The sequence below is a fragment of the Bubalus bubalis genome, chromosome 11 (genome assembly GCF_019923935.1).
Source record: "Bubalus bubalis isolate 160015118507 breed Murrah chromosome 11, NDDB_SH_1, whole genome shotgun sequence".
Classification (NCBI taxonomy): domain Eukaryota; kingdom Metazoa; phylum Chordata; class Mammalia; order Artiodactyla; family Bovidae; genus Bubalus; species Bubalus bubalis.
Genome location: NC_059167.1, coordinates 67882415 through 67906659, shown reverse-complemented (window position 1 = coordinate 67906659; position 24245 = coordinate 67882415). Strand labels below are relative to the sequence as shown.

General features: G+C 38.7%; 1 protein-coding gene across 2 annotated transcripts in view; it reads right to left on the bottom strand.

The window, feature by feature from the left end:
• The window catches only part of FSIP1 (fibrous sheath interacting protein 1), a 217394-nt gene that overhangs the window by 161093 nt on the left and 32056 nt on the right, over window positions 1-24245 (bottom strand). For both annotated transcript variants that reach the window (XM_025295937.3, XM_006073019.4), the window contains exons 6-8: window positions 11538-11636; window positions 9262-9386; window positions 7703-7813 (exon numbers count right to left, since the gene is read on the bottom strand). In XM_025295937.3, the coding sequence (XP_025151722.3) occupies window positions 7703-7813; window positions 9262-9386; window positions 11538-11636 (335 nt within the window). The remainder of the gene's footprint in view (window positions 1-7702; window positions 7814-9261; window positions 9387-11537; window positions 11637-24245) is intronic.

The following is a 24245-nucleotide window of genomic DNA, read 5'->3' as shown; positions in this document are numbered from 1 at the left end:
CATTTGAGTTTCAAGATCACAACTGGCCATTCAACCAACATTAGTTTCTCTTTTTTATTTTTAGTTTTTTAAATTAATTTTTATCAGAGTATAGTTGCTTTACAATGTTGTATTGGTTTCTACTGTACAGCAAAATGAATATATATATGCTGCTGCTGCTAAGTCGCTTCAGTCGTGTCTGACTCTGTGCGACCCCGTAGACTGGCAGCCCACCAGGCTCCCCCGTCCCTGGGATTCTCCAGGCAAGAACACTGGAGTGGGTTGCCATTTCCTTCTCCAATGCATGAAAGGGAAAAGTGAAACTGAAGTCGCTCAGTCGTGTCCGACTCTAGCGACCCCATGGACTGCAGCCTACCTGGCTCTTCTGTCCATGGAATTTTCCCGGCAAAAGTACTGGAGTAGGGTGCCATTGCCTTCTCTGGAATATATGTATATGTATACCTATATCCCCTCTTTTGGATTTCCTTCCCATTCAGCTCACAACCGAGCATTAAGGAGAGTTCTTTGCTCTATATGGTATGTTCTCATTAGTTATCTATGTTATACATAGTATCAACAATGTATGTGTGTCAACCTCAATTTTAGTTTCTTCACAGGTTAAAAGCCATTCATAATATTTCATTCAAAAATCCCCTACTGGACATATGTATACCTGTGGCTGATTCATGTTGATGTTTGGCAGAAAATAACAAAATTCTGTAAAGCAATTACCCTTCAATTAAAAAATAGATTAAAAAGTTTTTTTAATCCCCTACTGTGGGGAGGCCTTATACTGGGCACTAGTGATTCAATATGAATCTCACACATTCCTGCCTTTAGGAGTTCTTAGTCCCTTGACAGCAAAGATTTTAACAAGGTGTGAAAAGTATTGGTAAATCCAGGGCTCCATGGGGATCAGGGAGGGTCAACTAGCCTCTCTGAACAGGAAAGAGCAAGGAGAAAAAGTGTTTGGAAAGGCTTCCTAAAGGAAATAATCAATGTTAGTAACATATTAGAGAAACAACACAATAGCTGTGCACTTTAAAACTGGAGCTGGTGAGGGTGAGATGGGAGGCAGAAAATCCAGTTAAGAAGCAAAAGCCACAATCTAAAGAAAAGTGATGAATGTCTGAACTTGGAATGTTTCCTAGGAATGCAGAACACAGAACCAATTCCAGAGATACTTAGGAAGCAGAATGTACAGAATCTGGAGATAATTAGATGGAAGAATGAGGGAGGAGTATGAATCAAGCATAAAAACCAAATTTCTGATTTTTATCAACTAGAGGGATAGTGGTCATATGGATCAAAATAAGAAAAACCCAGACACACAGTAGGTTTGAGGAGGCAAATGATAATGAATTCTGTTTGGGGCCTTTCAATATTCACAGATATCCCTAGGATATCCACAGATTATATCAGGTAGTTAAATATGTTTGTCTGAAGTTCAAGATAGAGACTTGGAAATAAGTATTTTGGACTCACCCATAATTCTATAGTGGTTCAAACCCTCAGAGCATGGGAATGGGTGAGGTCACAAAGAGAAGCATGAAGACAGAAGACCCATGAAGAACACTAACAATAAAGGGGCAGATGGAGGGCAAGGAAGCATTAGAATTTCATGTCCTTTGGTTTCATGACTCTAAAACCAGGGATCAATCCCTAAGTGGTAACCAGAAAAAGTACATGCAAAAACGTATGCAGAAAGACTTAACATGTGTCTCTCCCTGGCCCCAGCATCCTATCTCCCTTCCTGCTTCAGTGACATTAATACTGCATAAGCCTCTCTAGGGAACAGGTCCCCACCAGACACTCCTTCTCCCTACCCACTGGCATCAAGAAGACAAGCAAATGAACTAGATTCAGTCAATTGGAAGTAAACACCCTGCCTGGACTTTGACCCTTGAAGGAGAGAGAGATTCAAAGACGCCAGGAAGGTGGGACGAGATGAACGGTGGCAGCAACAGCAGCGAGGAGCCGGTGTTGGAGCAGGGAGGGCGGCGGCCGCGCTCGCTAGCATGGGTGTCTGGCGTCTGGCGGCTGCAGCGCAACCCTGAACCAGCCTGCTTCTGAGGAGTTTCTAGGGCCATTTTCTGGATATTTTTTTCTGGCCATTTTCTTGATTTCTGCCTGGTTTACAAACTTGGTCCTTCAAACTTTCCACTGTGCCTTTGAACTACCCAAGTCTCCCCCAAAATTCATTTTCTCCCTTCTTTAACCAAAATTTGCCTCCATTTCGTGCAACCCAGAACACTGAATTTTTTTGCCTTGTTACTTATAAAAGGATAATTGCATAAAGTCTGAAAATAGGGAGAAATTGAGATTATACTATATCCATATAAGATATACTATAGCAATAAACATTTAAAATATACTTGCAAGGTGGCATATGAAAATTACACATAATTATAAAGAAAATCTAACTAGTCACAAATAAATTCTGATCTTTTTTCCTAAGTAAAAGTGATATAAATACTGTATGACCTAAAAGAGAAATAAGAATCTGACAAAAAAAAATTATGGAATCAATGATTAAATATTGGTTAATAAATTTTAAATTCTTGCTTGAATAGAATTCTTTTTAAATGACACTGGAGGTAAAAGAAACTGTTCAACTAAGTGCAGCAGAAATTGAAATGTTTCATGTTTTATACTGTTACAGAAGGAAATTATGTGGTGTTGTTCAGTCGCTCAGTCATGTCTGACTCTTTGCAACCCCATGGACTGCACCACACCAGGCTTCCCTGTCCTTCACCATCTCTTTGAAGTGGATCAAAGCTATGTCGATTGAGTTGGTGATGCCCTCCAACCATCTCATTCTCTGTTATCCCCTTCTCCTCCTGCCTTCAATCTTTCCCAGCATCAGGGTCTTTTCTAATGAGTCGGTTCCTCTCATTAGCTGGCCAAAGTATTGCACCTTCAGCTTCAGCATCAGTTCTTCGAATGAATATTCAGTGTTGATTTCCTTCAAGATTGACTGGTTTGATCTCTGTGCTGTCCAAGGGACTCTCAAGAGTCTTCTCCAGCATCACAGTTCAAAAGCATCAATTCTTCAGCGCTCAGCCTTTTTTATCGTCCAGCACTCACATTGTACATGACTACTGGAGAAACCATAACTTTGACTATACGGACCTTTGTCAGCAAAGTAATGTCTCTGCTTTTCTGATTCGCTGTCTAGGTTGGTCATAGCTTTTCTTCCAAGGAGCAAGCATCTTTTAATTTGATGGCTGCAGTCACTATCCACAGTGATTTTAGAGCCCAAGAAAATAAAGTTTGTCACTGTTTCCATTGTTTCCCCATCTATTTGCCATGAAGTGATGGGACTGGATGCCATGATCTTCATTTTTTGAATATTGAGTTTTAAGCCAGCTTTTTCACTCGCCTCTTTCACCTTCATCAAGAGACTCTTTAGTTCCTCTTTGCTTTCTGCTTTAAGGGTGGTATCATCTGGGTATCTGTGGTTATTGATATTTCTCCTGGCTATCTTGATTCCAGCTTGCGCTTCATCCAGCCACCATTTCAAATGATGTACTCTGCAAATAAGTTAAATAAGCAGGGTGACAATATACAGCCTTGACGTACTCCTTTCCCAATTTGGAACCAGTCCATTGTTCCATATCCGGTTCTAACTGTTGCTTCTTGAACTGCATACAAGTATGTAACATGTAGTAGGCAGACTACACTTGCAATGTGTAGGAGTCTCACCTCCCTAAGACAGAATCCAGAAAATGCTCTTCACCACCTGCTTTACAGCTAGGATTCAGGCCAGTAATGAGGGTCTACAATCAGATTCACCCGTCTAATATTGATTTAGATGTGAGAAATTTAAGATCTGATGCAAAACCCACTTTGCTGGGAAGGGTGACAGCAGAGGCTTCCAGCTTTGGGGAAAGTCATTAGTAGTTGTGAGTTCCCAACATAGGGAAAAATCTTTAACAAATTCAAAGTATCCTAGACAAATTGAAGAGAACATTACATCCATGCAATGAAACATGCCACTATAAGGTACAACCAGCAGGCATGAGTTCTGAGGAATTCAAACATAATTACCATGTTAATCATCCTCTTTACGTTGGATTTGTCAGAGGTGAAGTGGCAGAGCACTCCAAAAGGACATACAGACACTTAAAAGAATACAGCAAATCCGAAGCATGGCAAGAAGCCTGGTACCGTTTCAGGAAACAATAGATAGATCAGTCCCTTCCTCAAAGTGGCAGTCCCTTCCTGCCACATTCACGTCTTCCTCCTCTGATCTCTATTCCATCATGTGTCACCACCTATCTGGCATCATAGAATCTCCATATAAAATATCTGCCACATCAGATAATAAAAAAGGACACCTTCTCCTCGGAGGACTTGCAGAAAGAACTTTCAGCAAATATTAGTTTAAAAAATAATAACTGTAAAAATAGCAACAATCTCAAAAGAGGGCTGCGCAAGCAAAGTAAGCAAAATAGAGATGTTTGAAACTCAACTCAGAAAACTGTAAAATGAATGTAGATGAGCAAAATGACAAAAAGGATAAAGATTATGAGAAAAATACTTGAAGGCCTGGAGGAGAGATCCTGGAGGAGATTCTATACCCATGTATGGGCTTGGTACATAGACTGACCTGGTCCCCTTTTCCAATCTCCTCCTCCTTCGCCTTCCTCTGCTAAAAAAACAAGAAGTGAAATCCTTGAATCCCCGGTCTTGACTGCACAGCTGTATGAGATGAATGACTACGTGCAGTCTTAGCTTGGCCAGTGAGGTGCAGGTGGAAGTCATGGGGAGACCACAGCTTCCCAAACAAAAAGGCAAAGCTTCAGAGGTATCTCTTTTACCCTTTCCTTTCCCCCTTTCTTTCTGCCTGGAAAATTTACACATTATGTACAGATATAGCAGTCATCTTGCACGCTGAAAAACAAAAACACATTAAGACCATGAGTCAAGAAGATCAAAAGACACTAGCTACTTACACTTGGATTTCTTGTTACAGAAAAAAAAAAAAAGTAAGTTTCTTATTTAAGTCATGGTTTTTGAAGTTTTCTGTGACTTGCAGTTAATCCCATTCCCACCTGATATCCCACTTTATAGGAAGCCCAAAAGGAAAGAAAAAGAGATGACATAAGAGAAGAAATAACAGAAGATAATTTTCTGAACAGATGAAAAAATTGAACCTTCATGTAAAAAGTGCCTACATAGAAGGCGCCATGCAAGAACAAAAATATTTTTAAAGATGCACACAAATAAGTTCTGATAAAATTGGTGAACTCAAAAATAAAGAGAAAAATCCTACAAGCTTCCAAAAAGGATTTTACATCTAGAATTTAGTTAACACCATTTAAAGCTACCATTTGAAGCCATCATTTAAGTGGGAGATATGGGCTTCTCTGGTAGCTCAGCAGTTAAAGCATCTGACAGCAATGTGGGAGACCCGGGTTTGATCCCTGGGTTGGGAAGATCCCCTGGAGAAGGAAATGGCAACCCACTCCAGTATTCTTGCCTGGAGAATCCCATGGACGGAGGAGCCTGTGGGCTACAGTCCACGGGGTAGCAAAGAGTTGGACACAACTGAGCGACTTCACTTTCACTTTTCAAGTGGGAGAAGAATTAATTTTTGAATATGCAAACACTCAAAAATTATCTACACAGCATCATATTTAGGGGAATTCTTTTAATTCCAGAAAAATAACTCAGGAAAAATGATTTTTACCCCATGGACTGTAGCCCACTAGGCTCCTCTGTCCATTTTCCAGGCAAGAATATTGCAATGGGTTGCCATTTCCTCCTCCAGGGGATCTTCCTGACCCAGGGATAGAACTCAACTCCTGCGTCTCCTCCACTGCAGCCAATTCTTTACCACTGAGCCATCAGAGAAGCCCCAATAAACAATTAGTTGAGTTTAAATACACAGGTAATAAGGTGGTTTTAAAATTTGGCTACTGTTGAGAAAGATTCCTGAAATATAAGAAGCATACCATTTTTAAAAGGAAAACTTATAACATCCTGAAAAGGAAAACTTATAACATCCTGGAACTAAAATTCCAAGTGATTTCAATGCACTCTAGAGGAGAACAAATGGGAGAAGAGGGAAATCAAAGCATACCAAAGATCCTGCCCTGTTAAGACGTAAGATTTTAGAAATTAATTAATTATTGAAGAACCTCTAGAAAGGAAAGCAGTCCACTACCCACACTCTGATCCTAGTCCAGTGAGACCATTTTAGATTTCCGTCCAGGAGAAACTGAGCTGAGAAGACCTAACTTTCTAAGGCGACAGAACTGGGAAGTGACGGATTCTGCTTTCTGGCCAGTCTGCCAAAGCCAGCGCTCAACCACTCTCCTAAACCACCTCCAGTGTCTGCAGATCCATCTTCCATTTCACCAGAACACAGTGTCTCCTAAACCACCTCCAGTGTCTGCAGATCCATTTTCCATTTCGCCAGAACACAGTTGCAGTTGTGAATACATAACCTGGAGGAATATACACCAGCCTTTCTTGGAGTGGGAATGATAGAGAATTGGTTTCTTTTAATCTGAATTTCTAGCTTCTCTTGACAAATTGGAGGATCCAGGCAGCCCTGGGCGGGGATTTCTAGGCAGCAGCAGCAGCCACTGACTGGCATACTGGCCCAGGTATTGCTGCACATGCACTGCTTTTTAGCCAGAGCTAAAACTGCCCTCTGAACCTACATGTCTTAGGCTGGGTTCCCTAGACCCAGAACCTGAGGCAGAGATTCCTGTTTAAGTGACTTAGCGGAAGAGTGCTTTCAGGCTTAGAGGTGTGAGGAAAGCAGGCTAGGAACCAGGGAACAAAGCCAGACAAGGGTGTTGTCTCAGCTGAAGACCGACTGACCCCTGAGGAAGCTCTGGAGGACAAACTGCAGCACACAGCTCATCCTATTTCAAGGTGAGGAAACAAAGGGGCCGGGCGGGGTGGGGGGGCGGGTGCCGTCCTCTCCTGGACTGGCCAGCTCCCATTTAGCCCAGGACAATTCTCCAGAGAAGGAGTCACGGCAGGGGACGGATGCGCAGATGTGCTAGGTAAAAGGCTGCTCCAGGGTGTCAGCAGCAGTCACCATATTATCTCTATTAAACACAGGGGAATAAAAATTAGATGACAGCGCTAAGAGTTTCAAGGAACACAGGACAATGTATTTCTTTGTGGAAGTAAGAATAGGGCTAGAAGTTTAGTATGCAAACAAGTGCAAATGCTGAGCCTGCGTTACTCACGTGACCTGCCCAGGCCCTATAAAGACTCACATTCACACCACGGATTCACTCCTCAGACTCAGCCTGTGCTTGCCCCAGACTCTTCAGGGAACTGAATACCCAACGTTACCTGGACAGGAGCTGGATGGTGGTCTTAAGGATTACTAAAGATTACACTGAAATTATGTGGAATTGGTTTAGGGATAATAAGAAATGTCCAAAATAAAAGGATCCAGAGAAACATATCTCTATGTCATCAATGAGCAAGCCCGTCACATCACAGGCAGAGGGTATTATTGTGAAAGCCAACGTGTAGGTCACTCTTATAATGACAGAGTCAATAATGAATCAACAAGAATAAATTGGAAAATTTCGATAAAAGTAAATTTGTAAAACAGGACTTTTTTAAGTTAAAAATATTGCCTCATAATTTGAAAAATTACTGCAATTTTTGCTATTTGATCAACAACATGATTTTAAAAATAAAAATTAAGACATGTGGAGCCTGTAGAATATCAGAGTTTACTTACCTCAGAACTGGACAGCCCTGAATCACTATCGTCTAAGTCCTTCAAAAGTTCAACCAGCTTTTCCTTTTCTCTGTCAATCATAACCACGGGTTTTCCTGAATTCTTGGCCAACTACAGAATGTATCAAAAGAAAATATTAAATACTCAAAGCAACTCATAGTTCAGGAAAAATTAAAATGGAATCTGAAGCTTCTACAATACAGATTCACTAAGGCAAAATTTGTTATATTAGGCATTTTCATTTGCTGGGTAATTTTATTTTATTCTAAATTTTGGAACAGCTCCGTCATCCAAGCAAAGATATTCAACCATCTCGACAAACATTTTATGCAGTTTGCAAACCTCTCTTTATATTAAATGTATCAAATGCAACATACTTGCTGAGACATTTGGGAGGAATCTTACCACTTTCTATGTGATATATATCCACTAAATGAAACTGCTTTTAAGTTTCAAGACTATCACATCAGGAGTTTAAATAGGATTCAGTTACTACTGATAAAAGGAAAAAGGAAAATCTATGGTGGAACTGCTATCTGTGTCAGCAAGAACTTGGATGTGGAGAAAACCCTACTGCTCTTGGAAAATTATACATTAAGTCAACAAACAATGAGCCAGTGCAAAAAGAGCAAGCTGGAAAAGGTTTCTTTCAGATCATAGGAACATGGAGCACATAAAAGTCAAGAGTCCCAGAGGCCAGTCCTGGCAGTGGCAGGCTGACCCATGAATCCGGTCTGCCTGGAAAAGACGTGCTAATTGTGGAAAACATCAGGCTTGAACTATGAAGAATTACTTAACTCTCTCCTCTTAAAACGTCACACTTATCAATGTAGCTTTCTAGTGACTTAACTGCCTGAGTGGCTTGCCATGAACCTTCTGTTCACCATACTTTTATTTCTTGCTATAAATTATTTCGCATTCTGGTCGAATACAGGAGTCCTTGTGCCCTTGGTTAGTCTAAGTCTGCCTTGAGGACAAACCAAGTCAGACTGCACAGCCTTTAAAACCAAGTTAGGCCTCTATATCAGTGAGCTAATCAAAGCAAGAGACAAACAACAGGCTGCTCCAGGAGCTGGGAGAGGAGAGGCAGGGCCAGTAGGCAGACAACCAGTTGACCTCTCCACCTCTGCCAAGAGCATTTTCCACTCAAATTTCTAAATGCACCAACCATAAAATCAGTCCCATTACTTTAAAGAAAACCAATTTTACTAATATGCAATTTAAAATCTGGGAAACAGTATATAAAACTGCTATTTAAATAAATGTTTTTCAAATTGCAGGAACCAGATTCATTTCTGGGCAATGAAACAAATGTATTAAGTTGCAGCTAGCAATTTTTAAGAGGGTAGGATGAGATAGAATAGGCTAGGATGGAGTGAAAATAGTGAAATTAAGCATTGGTTCATAAAACTTCTCTTACAGTTATATAAATTGCTTCAATTACATATACATGTATCATGGTCAAAAAAAAAATTGTTTTAAGACAATGAACATAGCTATCTCCATTTTTGCAACTCATTTAGTTCCATATTCTGGCTTCTAAATTTCTAGGTACATACCTCAATGTTTCGCTTAATAAAATCCTGGCTGTGTTTACCCCTGAGCTCAATCTTTTCTGTATTTGAGAAAGGTTTATTTTCTGCTTTAATCATTGACTCATTTCTTTCCACATCATAGGTAGAATCTAATAATAAAAAAGTTCAAATTTTTTTCAGAATTATAATTGTCCATTATGCCAGAATTTACCTTAAGCATATATTGAAACATATAAGAAATAAACACACATAGAAAAGGTCCTAAATTTCAGATCAGAAACTTAAGACACACAAACATTTATTCTTAAAAAGATAAATGTGCTACCATAATTTACAATGAAGTTCTCATAAAACTTTTGTTATTATCATGTGTCAAACTTCTTGCTGTTGATTCCTTTGGAATCATGGGAGATATGAAAAGAACTTCAAGTGATATACATGAAGGAGAAATCACTGATGTCATGAGAATTTTAATATATATTTTATTTTAGTATTTATATGACATAAAACTTACTCTAAAGACTAGAATCATTACCTACTACTCACTGATTCGCTGTTATCTTCTCAGAAAAATAAACTTCTTGTTCAAACCTGTTTTTTAAGTCAGGTCGGGGCATAAGTGTTCTGGATGTCCCACGTCCTATCTGCACAAACCCCTAAAGCCCATCTCAGTTTGTCAGTTTTTCTCAACCTTTGAAGAGCTTTGCATCAGTGTCAATTGTTCAGACCCTGAGTGCTCAAGACAAGAGCAAGAAAAATACTTGTGGCCTCTTATCCCCTTTATAAAATATCTTGTTTTCACTGTAGTCACTTTTAAAGCATTTTTTAAAAGACCATGCGAATCCTTCATTAAAGCTCTAAAAATATGCATAAAAAGAGTCTTCCTAAATGACAAATAGAGTCCACCTTACAAAACAGGATAAACTGCCATATTAAAGTTCTAGAGAAAAAAAAAAAAAAACACTAGCCAGTACCTCAGTGCAGACTGACTTACTTAAAAGTTATCTTTGTTTTATAAGAGAGGTAACCTCAATAAAAAGGATTAAGGGAGCTAGTCAATTGGTGTTTTGTGGCTCATTAGCAAAGATTCAGTACAAATTTAATAAGTAAAGAATAAATCTTAATTACACTAGTTGGAAAGACCAAGAAAAAGTGTGAGATCTCTGGATTTAATTTCTTTTCAGACTAAAATAAATTCGAGTAAAAAAAAAACAACAACAAAGTTTTACTCAAATTTAAGTTACACATTTCTAAACAACAACAACAAAAATCTATGCTTTATAACTGAGATTTCATTCTTTAATCAATCCAGTGTCTCAGATGGTAAAGAATCTGCCTGCAATGTGGGAGACCTGGGTTCGATCCCTGGGTCAGGAAGATCCCTTGGAGAAGGAAATGGCAACCCATTCCAGTATTCTTGCCTGGAAAACCCCAGTGACAGAGGAGCCTGGAGGCAGTCCATGGGGTCGTATAGAGTTGGACATGACTGAGCGACTTACAAACACCAATAGTTAAAGTATGAGTTGTTTTTTGGTGAGTGGCCTTCTTAGATATAAAATATATAACTCTTTCCCATAATCCAAGTTGTCTATAGTCTTTTTAACTGAAATCTGAAGTTTATTCATTCAGCTGAAGTTTCATATTCTCTTAAACAACACATTAAAATAAATCAAATTAAATGCATCTTTGTCTACATTTATAATAGTTTCTTTAAAATACACTTTTAATACATTGTAGGAAAAAATCTTAGATAGTCTCGTAGAAACTATCTGCCTAGAAATGTCCTCTTCTCCTCTCCATCCTGGGAGTGATCCAGGGTAGAAGTTGCCATGTCCCAGTAGTGACCCCAGCTTTTGCTAGGTTGGATGAATTGATTGGACCAAGGGTGGGCACCAAACCCAAGATGGATCAGTTGGTCTCTTCTCTAGGATTATGGAATTGAATAACCCTCTCAATGACTAGCGAAAGGATATGATCTTAGGAATCAAAGAAGCTATCGACCAGGAGGATTCTTTTCATAAATTTTCCTTTTCACTTAAACTAGCAGCCATCACTTTTTTCATCACTAGCAGCCAGATTTAACTGTTTATTATACAAAATTTCAAATGTTCTAAAGACGACTATTATAATGAACCTCAACAACTAACTTCAATAATGATTAACTCGTGACTAATCCTGTTTCATCTAGAACCTCACCTACTTCCCCTCACCACTGAATTAAATCACATCAAATCATTTCATCTGTGAATATTTGTATATATAGCTAGTATCTTCTTGTGACAATATATAAAATCACATACCTTGTTTGACATTCTGTATATGATTTTCATAGTTTTCTGGTGGAACTTGAGTATGAAACACCGAGAAAAAGGTATCTTCATGCTTGTTACAAGAAGGATCTAGTGATTTAAAAATCATTTGTTCAATATCCTATGTTAACATATATATATGGAATCTAGTAAGATGGTACTGATGAATCTATTTGTAGGGCAGCAGTGGAGATGCAGATATAGAGAACAGACTTATGGACATGGGGCAGCATTAGGGGGAGAAGAAGGTGGGACAAATGGAGAGAGTAACATGGAAATATATACACTGCCATATGTAAGATAGATAGCCAGTGGGAATTTGCTGTATGACTCAGGGAACTCAAACTGGGGCTCTGTAACAACCTAGAAGGGTGGGATGGGGTGGGAGGTCAGAGGGAGGTTCAAGAGGAAGGGAACCTATGGCTGGTTCATGCTATTATATGGCAGAAACCAACTTAATATTGTAAAGCAATTACCTTTCAATTAAAAACAAATGAATTTTTAAAAAAATCATTTGTTCAATACATACAAAATAAATAAGGAATCGTTTATGTGGACAGTTGTTTTTAAAAAACAGATAAGATCTAATAATGTTCTCTGCAATATTCCTCAATTTCCTCTACACGTTTCTTAAGACAATGTCACTTTCAGATAGAAATGAAAATCATCTTTGTACACACGAGCCACTGAAACCGAGAAATCAAAGCCAGTCAACAGTTTCCTTAGAACTTCTGTGCAAGAAGTATGCACCAGGGTGTACTAAAATATCACATTAATTACCTGGATATAATATACCCAAATTCTAACATTCTTAAAACAGAGAATATGCACATTGAATAACTTTGTGTTTCTAGTCCTTATTTTAGATCCACAAGGTGAGGTTTCAGATATATGATCCGTCATTAAAATCACAGAATGTGTTTGAGAGAAAACTGGAGACACACTTGGCAGTTAGCTTGCCTTTTTTTGATTCTCTTGGGATACTACACATAAAAATTTAAGAAACTGTTTAACTCTTTTTGTTTCATTTAATTTGTCTTATGTTCCATTAAGCTAATTTAGACAATGTATATTTACAAGAAACAGCTAACATAAATAAATATCACTTTGCCTTAACATGAAAGAATCTGCCAGGCTGTGGCACAGAAATGTTTTTGCTTAAGAAAACATGACATGTCTTGAAGATATTAGAGGATTCACCACCTACCTCTGAAACAAACCTGATTCAAGCACCTGCTTGGAGATGATATGGGCAAGATACATTCACCATGACACAAATACCAACAAATTCAAAACATACAACTTCTGATAGTAAAAACAAATTCATCAATTCAAATTCCCTAATTTGGAATTCATAATAATGTAGCATCGCATCACCAGGATTGACAGTACAACCATAATCCTTGTCCATTGTTTGATGGGTTAATCTAGCAAATTAGTGGAATAAGCCTTACAAGAAGACAGGTAAGCTACTTAGCAGGCAAAAAGTTTTGAAGTTCTTTTAAAACTTTAATTTTTTTGCAACCATTGTATTAGGGTTCTTAAATATTCATTGAAGCATACAGCAAGTCAGCAATTTGACAACATTCTGTTATTGGTTTAAGTTGCATCATATATCCAAAGTGGTAATATATTTTTGATCACATAATTCCTCTTTAATAGCAGTTTCACTCAATTTTATACTAAAGTACCTATAGAGACATAAAAATATGAAAACCTACAAATCAAAAAACTATTATAGCAAGGTGATACTGAAGGTTTTAAACCAAGGAGTTTTTCTTAGCTGAAATCATTCATGTGACCCTATGGCTCTTCATGCATAGTCTCAGGATATCATTGCCTCAGACAGAATGGGTACAGCTAGGGTACAGCCCTTGGAGAAGGCAATGGCAACCCACTCCAGTACTCTTGCCTGGAAAATTCCATGGACGGAGGGGCCTGGTAGGCTGCAGTCCATGGGGTCGCTAAGAGTCGGACACGACTGAGAGACTTCACTTTCACTTCTCACTTTCATGCATTGGAGGAGGAAATGGCAATCCACTCCAGTGTTCTTGCCTGGAGAATCCCAGGGACGGCAGGGCCTGGTGGGCTGCCATCTATAGGGTCACACAGAGTCGGACACGACTGAAGAGACTTAGCAGCAGCAGCAGCAGCAGGGTACAGCCCTAACACAAAGGTCTCATAGCTTAGCCTTGAGTTTAAAAGACAACAGTTGTAAAAGGAAGATATTCAACTGTAGAAACTCAACTTCTTAAGAGGAAAAAAGCATTTTCTAAATTACAAAAGTCCTTCATTAGAAAGCTCTTCCTTATAGTAAAAAGCAAACCAAAAAATCTAATTCATGTAGAAAAAATGATGGAATTAGAAATTAATGATTTGATAAACACCATAATAATAACTGATTCAGGTAGAAATTAATGAATAACAGGATAACAGCCCCAAAGTATCCTCCCACAAGATAATTTAGCCAGTGCAAAAAGAAAAACAGTAACTTTACAGTGGAGAAATCTAGCAGACACCACCTTAACCAAATGATCAAAGTTAACATCACCAGCGATGGAACAATCGACATCACACACTTCCTGTTATGATTCATTGAGAATACAGTACCACTTCTATGGGGTTTCTGCCAAAAATACATAACCTGAACCCAATATGTGGAAACATAAACAAACCCAAACTGAGCAACTATCTACAAAATAACAGACCTATAGCCTTCAAAAATGCCAATGTCATAAAATACAAAGAATGACTAAAGAGACATGACAATTAAATGCAATGAAAGGGCTTGAATTTTCTTTAGGTAGAAGGATTTAAGTGGGACAACTGGTGAACCATGAATAAAGCCTGTTGATTGGATCATAGTATTGTATCAATACTAATTTCCTGATTTGTGTGTGTGTCCATCTGTAGAGAAGACGGCAGAAGATATGGTAAGATGCGAATACATGGAAAATCTGAGTAAAGGGTATTTGCAAATTCTTCATACTTTTGAGACTTTCGATCTGAAATTATATCAAAATTAAAAGTTAATAGGTAGTTTTTCAAATGTCCTCACTACAAACATTTAGCTAAAGGGAAAAAAGAAATCTTCCTTCAGAGATCAAGGGCTGAGCACAATTTTTTTATTAATTTTTTTATTGAATGAAAGATTCATTAAATTCTATATTCTACAGTGTTTTACAAATTTTAATACAAGTCTTGAAAGAGGAAGATTGGAGGGTTGATTTAAGTTGCTTCCTGTCACCTAGGGAAGAAAGCCCATCCCAGACAATGGGAAAGACCTAGAAGAACATCACTGGGATGAGTTTAGAGTAGACACAAGTGACTCACAAGTGAGACTGCTCCCTGGAACTCACCCTTTTGGAGGTGAAATCCTGGAGTTAGGTTGAGATCATCAAAGAAAATGGGGAAACCAGAGCACAGGGGGCTCTGCCTCACTGAACACCTGGAATTCTAGGAGACTCCACTCACAGCGCTCCTCACCTACTCCTGATGCTCCAAAGCACCAATGGCAGTGTGGCACGTTGTAAGGGAGGCAGGGCATGATATAGTCACCCTTTCTTTCTCCCTATCTCTTTTTCATTCTCTCCCCTACTCCTAATACACACACACACGCACAGAAACATATGACATACAATTGCATGGCTGGCCTGGAGCATGGACGAGAACCAGGAGTGCTTGCTTTCCCCTAAGAATTAGAAACAGACCCCTTCCCAGCGCACATCATGACACCAGCCAAAAATGCACACAGCCAGGGACTTCCCTGTGGTCCAGTGGCTGGGGCTGCATGCCCCCAGTGCAGGAGGCCTGGGTTCAATCCCCAGATGGGGAGCTGGATCCCACATGCTGCAACTAAGACTTGGCACAGTCAAATAAATAAAATTAAATAAATAAAAACAAATTTTTTTTTAAATGCACACATCCAAATGTCCCATGCAATTAAGAACCACCCTGTTAGACTACAGAGAAAAGTTCAATAAACTCAAAATATTAAAACAATGCCCACAGTATTACAGATTTCTATATTGGCTTTTAAAGCAGAGGGCTTATAAAAGATTCTGGAGAACAAAGGAAAAGCACCATTTTCTAATTAACTATAAGGTCAATGAGGAAATAAGAGTACAGTAACAACATGTAGAGAATAATAATAATGACACATAAGAAAGAATGCAGTATAGAGCTAAGTCTATATTTAGAAACAAATTCATAGCAATGATGCCTTTATCACATTGTTATGGGCTGAACTCTATGCCCCCAAATTCATATGTTGAAGCTCTAACCCCTAGTGTGGCTGTACTTTAAGGAGATAATTAAAGTTAAATGAGATTATTAGGTAGGGTTCTAACCCAGTAGAACTGGTGTCCTTACAAGAAGAGGAACAGGTACCAGAGGTGTCTTCACCCTCACCTCTTCTCCCCCTGGGCCCCAAGAACAGGCCACGTGAGGACACAGTGAGAAGGTCCGTAAGCCAGGAAGCGAGCTCACCAAAAATGAGTTTTCCAGTACCTTGACCTTAAACGTATAGTCTCCAAAACTGTAAGAAAATTAACTTCTGCTCTTTAAGCCACTCAGTCTGTGGTATTTCTTTAATGGCAGCCCTAGTAGACACAGATTTTAAGAGAAAATAAAAAGAACTTAACTAATTTAAATGAAGAAACTAATTTAGCTGAAGAGAAAACAACAAGTTCAAGAAAAGAAATAATCAAGATAATCGCTAGAGTTAACAAAGAAATTCAAAATTGATTTACAAAAGTATAAAAAGACAAATCCTCGAGTATAATTTTAAAAAGAGAAAACACTCACTGCTATCAAAGTACCATGGTACTGGTAAAAGAGCAGCCACAAAGACCACTGCAACAGAACAGAGGGTTCAGAAACAGACCCAGAAAAACATACTCAACTTATCTTTATTTATTTATTTATTTAGTGAATGTCTCCTTTACATCCATTATTTTGCTGAACATTCATAGCATTACCATAATACAGAGTAGCATTACCTCCATTTACAGATGAGGTAAATCAGGCTCAGAGAGGCAAAGTAATTTACCCAGAGTCATACAGATAAATGGAGCTCGATTTTTGTGGCTTAATACTCCTCCTTGAGAACTATTCTGAGCCTAGCATTATTCTGAGCCTATAACTGTGATTTGTTGTTGTTCAGTTGCTCAGTCTTGCCTGACTCTTTGCAACCCCATGGACTGCAGCACACTAGGCTTTCCTGTCCATCACCAACTCCCGGAGCTTACTCAAACTCATGTCCATTGGTCAGTGATGCCATCCAACCATCTCGTCCTCTGTTGTACCACTCTCCTCCTGCCTTCAATCTTTCCCAGTATCAGGGTCTTTTCTAATGACTAGGCTTTTCACATCAGGTGACCAAAGTATTGGAGCTTCAGCCTCAGCATCAGTCCTTCCAATGAATATTCCGAGTTGATTTCCTTTATTGACTAGTTGGATCTCTTTGCAGTCCAAGAGACTCTCAAGAGTCTTCTCCATCACCACAGTTTGAAAACATCAGTTCTTCAGCGCTGAGCTTTCTTTACAGTCCAACTCTCACAGCCATACATGACTACTAGAAAAACCATAGCTTTGACTAGACAGACCTTTGTTGGCAAAGTAATGCCTGCTTTTTATTTTTTTATTTTTTTTAATTTATTTGTTTTAATTGGAGGCTAATTACTTTACGATATTGTAGTGGTTTTTGCCATACATTGACATGAATCAGCCATGGGTGTACATGTGTTCCCCATCCTGAACCCCCTCCCACCTCCCTCCCCATTCCATCCCTCTGGGTCATCCAAGTGCACCAGCCCTGAGCATCCTGTCTCATGCATCAAACCTGGACTGGCGATCTGTTTCACATATGATAATATACATGTTTCAATCCTATTCTCTCAGATCATCCCACCCTTGCCTTCTCCCACAGAGTCCAAAAGACTGTTCTATACATCTGTGTCTCTTCTGCTGTCTCGCATATAGGGTCATCCTTTCGACTTATCTTAAATAAAAGAGCAAGACTTCCGAATAGCAAGAGGATAATCTCTTTAACAAATGGTGCTGGAACAACTGAATGTTCACATGCAAAAAAAAAAAAAAGCCAGACATAGACCTTACATTTTTCACAAAAATGAAATCAAACTGGATTATAACCCAAAGGTAAAATGCAAAACTATAAAAATAGGATAAAAATCTATGTGAATTTCAGTTTAGTGATGAGTTTTTATAAACACCACCACAAGTATGATCCATGAAAGTAAAGATTGATAATTTAAACTTTATTAATATTAAAAACTTCTGCCCTGCAGAAAAGACAAGCCATAGGCTGACAGAAAATACTTGCAAAACACATATCACATAAAGGACCTGCATCCAAAATAGACAAAGAGCTCTGAAAACTCAACCATAAGAAAACAAACAGACAACTCAGTAAAGAAAATTAGATATGGCAAATAAACATCTGAAAAGATGCTGAACATAGTTTGCCATTACAGAATTATAAATGCAAATTAAAACAATGAGATACCAATAAACACCTATAAGAATGGATAAAATCCAAAAACCTGACAATACCAATTGCTGGCAAGGATGCAAAACAACAGGAACTTTCATTTTTGCTGGTGGGAATGCAAATGGTACAGTCAATATGGAAGACAGGCAGTTTCTTTCAAAGCTAGACATTTATCATATGATTTAACAGTCCTGCTCCTAGATATTTAACCCACAAAATGGAAATTTTATGTCCACACAAAAACCTGCACACGAATGTTTAAGAAGCTTTATTTATAATCATCAAAAACTGGACACAATCAAGATATCATTCAATAGATGAAGAGAAAAACAAACAGTGATATTGTCCATAGAATGAAATGCTACTTAGTGACAAAAAGAAATTAGCTATCAAATCACAAAAAGATATGGATGAATCTTAACTGTATACTGCTAAATTAAAGAACCCAATCTGAAAAGGCTACTTACAGAGTGATTCCAACTTTACAACATTTGGAAAAGGTAAAACTAGATAGACAGTAAAAAGATCAGTGGTAGCTAGGGGTTAGGAGGAAGATGGGCAGGTTGAATGGGGATTCACCCAGGGGATCTTTAAGGGTGGTAAACCTATTCTGTATGATACCATAACAGTGATTACATGACACTGCGCATTCTTGGAAACCTGTAGCTTCACAGCACAAAGAGTGAACCTTAATGTACACAAACTATCAAAAGATTATTTAGGATGTAATAAAATCCCAGGACAAAATACAGAATTTGGTTAAAAAAAAAAAATCTGTGTTACTGATGTACAAATTAATTTCACTGAAGAGGATGGAGGGAAGAATGCTCACTTTTTAAGTAAACTGGAAATGAATAGAGTCTGCAAGACTAGAGGCAATAGAAATTGCATCTGAGCTTTTTACTCCAGTTGATTAGGTTATGTCCTCAAAAATTCTGATATCACTACACACGTACAGTAGAATTGAACAATTAACTAAACAGATGGCTGATGGTGAGAACCAGGTTTTTCACTGTTGGAATGTAGGTTATACACGAGCAAGAAGAAAAGTCAAGACTGATCCATGTGGTAATAAAGTCAGAGACATCAGTATGAACCTATATTTAGCTTAATATAGAGAGATGGTTATACATAGAAATATTTACAGATATGTGTATAACAGGTTAGCATACACACAAATACTTTCTTTCTCAGAAGCAACAACTCCCCAATAGCAACAAGTTGATCAAGCATCTAGATCTGGTTTCTAATATCATTTTCCAATGGGAGGAACCAGGGCTTCTTGGAGAAACAGCTGATTTTCTAGGACTTACGTAGGAAATATAGAAGACAAATCTGAAGCATCTTACAGTGGCAGAGAGTAAGGGAGTGCACACAACAACAACAAAACTCACATGGAGGGAATACGACAAAGGGGCACAAAAGCCAACTGAACAAGCGCCCAATGGCCAAACGTGGGAAACACTGGAGCAATAAAACAAAGCGGTATTGGATTATAACCCAAAGTATAAAACAAATATCCACGTCTATAGTGATATAAGGAGAAGGCAATGGCACCCCACTCCAGTACTCTTGCCTGGAAAATCCCATGGATGGAGGAGCCTGGTAGGCTGCAGTCCATGGGGTCACGAAGAGTCGGACCTGACTGAGCGACTTCACTTTCACTTTTCACTTTCATGCATTGGAGAAGGAAATGGCAGCCCACTCCAGTGTTATTGCCTGGAGAATCCCAGGGACGGGGGAGCCTGGTAGGCTGCCGTCTATGGGGTCGCACAGAGTTGGACACGACTGAAGCGACTAAGCGGCAGCATAGTGATATAAATAAATAGGGAGACTAGATGAATGGGAGAATGAATATGTATTCCCACACTGAATAATTCACAACAATTTATGTGAATTCTCTGCCATCAAAGAAGTGACACATAACATCCACACTCCTTAAGTATGAGGTGTGCATAGTAACTTTCTTCCAAAGAAGATAGTAAGGAAAAAGGGAAATATTGGGAAATTTTACAGTAGAGAAATCTGACAAATATCAATACTTCCTTAGCCAGGTGACCAAAGTTAATATCAACAGTGATGTTATACTGGTAATACAATGTGATGTGATGAAAATGGCACTTTAACTCTGTGGTCTTCCTCCCAAGAACATACAACACAAATATAATCATGTGAAAACCATGACATAAGTCACAACTGCCAGAAATTCTACAAAATACCTGACCAGTATTCCTCAAAACCGCCAAGGTCAACAAAAACAAGAAAGTTTGAGAAAGTGCATAGCCCAGAGTAGCTTAAGGAGACATGAGGACTAAATGCAATGTGGTATCCTGAATGGGATCTTGGAATAGGAAAAGGACATTAGGTAAAAACTAAACATCTGAATAAAGTATGGACTTTAGTTAATAATAACCAGAGATCAAATTGCCAACATCCACTGGATCATCGAAAAAGCAAGAGAGTTCCAGAAAAATATCTATTTCTGCTTTATTGACTATGCCAAAGCCTTTGACTGTGTGCATCACAATAAACTGTGGAAAATTCTGAAAGAGATGGGAATACCAGACCACCTGACCTGCCTCTTGAGAAACCTATATGCAGATCAGGAAGCAACAGTTAGAACTGGACATGGAACAACAGACTGGTTCCAAATAGGAAAAGGAGTATGTCAAGGCTGTATATTGTCACCCTGTTTATTTAACTTATACGCAGAGTACATCATGAGAAATGCTGGGCTGGAGGAAGCACAAGCTGGAATCAAGATTGCCAGGAGAAATATCAATAACATCAGATATGCAGATGACACCACCCTTATGGCAAAAAGTGAAGAGGAACTCAAAAGCCTCTTGATGAAAGTGAAAGAGGAGAGTGAAAAAGTTGGCTTAAAACTCAACATTCAGAAAACGAAGATCATGGCATCTGGTCCCATCACTTCATGGGAAGAAACAGTGTCAGACTTTATTTTGGAGGCTCCAAAATCACTACAGATGATGACTGCAGCCATGAAATTAAAAGACTTACTTTTAATTTCCTTCCAAGGCTTACTCCTTGGAAGGAAAGTTATGACCAACCTAGATAGCATATTCAAAAGCAGAGATATTAACTTTGCCAACAAAGGTCCGTCTAGTCAAGGCTATGATTTTTCCAGTGGTCATGTATGGATGTGAGAGTTGGACTGTGAAGAAAGCTGAGCGCCGAAGAATTGATGCTTTTGAACTGTGGTGTTGGAGAAGACTCTTGAGAGTCCCTTGGACTGCAAGGAGATCCAACCAGTCCATTCTAAAGGACATCAGTCCTGGGTGTTCTTTGGAAGGACTGATGCTAAAGCTGAAACTCCAGTACTTTGGCCACCTCATGTGAAGAGTTGACTCATTGGAAAAGACTCTGATGCTGGGAGGGATTGGGGGCAGGAGGAGAAGGGGACGACAGAGGATGAAATGGCTGGATGGCATCACCGACTCGATGGACGTGAGTTTGAGTGAACTCCGGGAGATGGTGATGGACAGGGAGTCCTGGCATGCTGTGATTCATGGGGTTGCAAAGAGTCGGACACAACTAAGCGACTGAACTGAACTGAACTGAATGTATCAATATCAGTTCATTAATTTTAACAAATGTACCATACTAATCTTAATAAAAGGGAAACTGGTTATGGGTATATGGAAAATCTCTATACTTTCTATATTTCTAAAATATATTCTATGGCAAAACTAATACAATTATGTAAAGTTTAAAAATAAAATAAAATTAAATTAAATAAATAAATAAAATAAAATATATTCTATATTTTTCCTATAAATCCAAAACTGCTAAAATTAAAAATTAACTTTATGAAAACTCTAGATTAAAAAGAGAAACAAACACTGCACAAAATTAGAAGAAATGGGGCATGTAAACAATAAGAAGGAGAATTATCATTTTTAAACACTAATGGAAACTTTAAAATCTCAGTGACATGGACATATTGCCAAAATTGACTCCAGAAGACTAGTAAACTGAAATACAATAGTAAATATAAAGACACTGAAAAGAGTTGGAGAATCACCTCCAAGAAATTATTTGAACCAGATGGTTTTTTCCAGTGAAATCTTTCAAATTTTTAGGGAACAGAAAATCCCCATGTTATATAAACTGTTTCAAAGCATGGAAATAAATATACAGCTAGTTCCATTCATTTTATGAAGTTAACATAGCCTGAAAAAGCATAGACACAACCACTACTAACCCCCCCACTACCTGCTACCCCATGACATACACACACATGGGCACACACACACATATACACATACACACACACAGAGCTACTCTCACTCATCAATATAGTTGTGAAAATTCTGAATAAATTCAACCATTCATATCTGGTACTAAATTAAAAGAATAATCCTCCATAACCAAGATATTCATTGATTTGGTAACAGAGTAATTTAGTAATTAAATCTATTAATTTTGAAACATTGGTTTGTCAAGAAGAAAAAAGTTTACAATAATTTAAATAGATATTGAAATACATTGCATAAATCTCAACACTTAAGTCTTTACAAAGTTCTCAGAATAGGAATAATTATTGAAAGGACAAAAAAAAATATGTATTATTTCCAGGTGATTATAAACTAACAAAACTCAAAGCAAACAACTAAAGGTAATTAGGATAAATAAAATAATTATCACTGAGGGCCTGAGAAAATCAAGTAGTAAGGCAGAGAAGGTAAATCTTCCTTTCCTCTACATTTTAGTTCCACTCAAGCTTTCAACTAACTGGATGATGACCACCCACAATCTGGAGAGTAATACACTCCGCTCAGTCTACTAATTCAAATGCTAGTCTCGTCCAGAAACACCCTCACAGACACACCCAGAAATAATGTTTAAACAGACATCTGGGCATCTTGTGATCCAGTCAAGTTGACACATACAATTAGCAATCACAGACACTGGGGGATGATGAAACCATCAGCCAAGATAGAGAAAATATACAAAAGAAAGAATGGGACGTAAGGAGAGGGAGAGGAGAGCCAGCAGGGAATGATGAATCCAGTAAAAATGTTACTATCTGATGAGTGGTCAACTGTGTCAGATGCTACAGAGATATCAAATAGGATAAAAATCAGGAGTAAGTCACTAGATTTAGAAGTTAGGAGGACCACTGATAAAGTAGTTCCTGTAGTGTGATAAAAGAAAATACAGTTGGGAAGTAAATGGAAGTTGACCAGGTAGCACCAGTAGGTGCAGACTATTCGCTCAAGAAATCTGACCCTAAGAGAGGAGGGAAACAGAGTGGTACCTGTTTGGGAGTATCATGAAGAACTGATGGAGGAGGTTTTACACGCATGTTTAGTTGATTTGGGGTTTCCCTCATGGCTCAGCTGGTAAAAGAATCCGCTTGCAATGCAGGAGACCTGGGTTCAATCCCTGAGTTGGGAAGATTCCCTGGAGAAGGGAAAGGCTACCCACTCCAGTATTCTGGCCTGGAGAATTCCATGGACTATATAGTCCATGGGGTCGCAAAGAGTCAGACACGACTGAGCGACTTTCACTTAGTAGATTTGAGGGCTCTTTGATTCTGTTTTACAGTCAAAAGATTTACATGTGGTTAACTGAAGGGAAGGACCCAGAGGAGATGAAAGAGACTGAAGGTGGTAAGAGACAGAAAAATTGATGGGTCAGGAGCCAGGGGCAGAGTGAAAGGCACAGGATATTATTGACTTCAGCCTTGGAGAAAAAAAGCACACATCCTCATTTAAGGGAAGAGGGTGGAGAAGCACAGTCAGAGTGCAGTTTAAAGGCAGAAAGTAAGAGTGGACCCACCCAGTTGATCCATTTTCTCTGAACACGAAAACTGCCTGGGCTAAGGACTTGCAGAAGAGGACTGGAGGTTAAGCACACAGAAATAATTCAGAAGAGCCATATTGGAGAATATAAGAGAAACTACTAAGCTATACTGAGAATCCAGCAGAGATTAAAAAACAAAAGACTCCTTAGCTATACCAGTCAGCACAGTTATATGATTTTCTCCTCCTGATGCTGCTGCTACTGCTAAGTCGCTTCAGTCGTGTCCGACTCTGTGCGACCCCAGAGACGGCAGCCCACCAGGCTCCTCCATCCATGGGATTTTCCAGGCAAGAGTACTGGAGTGGGGTGCCATCGCCTTCTCCGATGACCAACCTAGACAGCATATTAAAAAGCAGAGA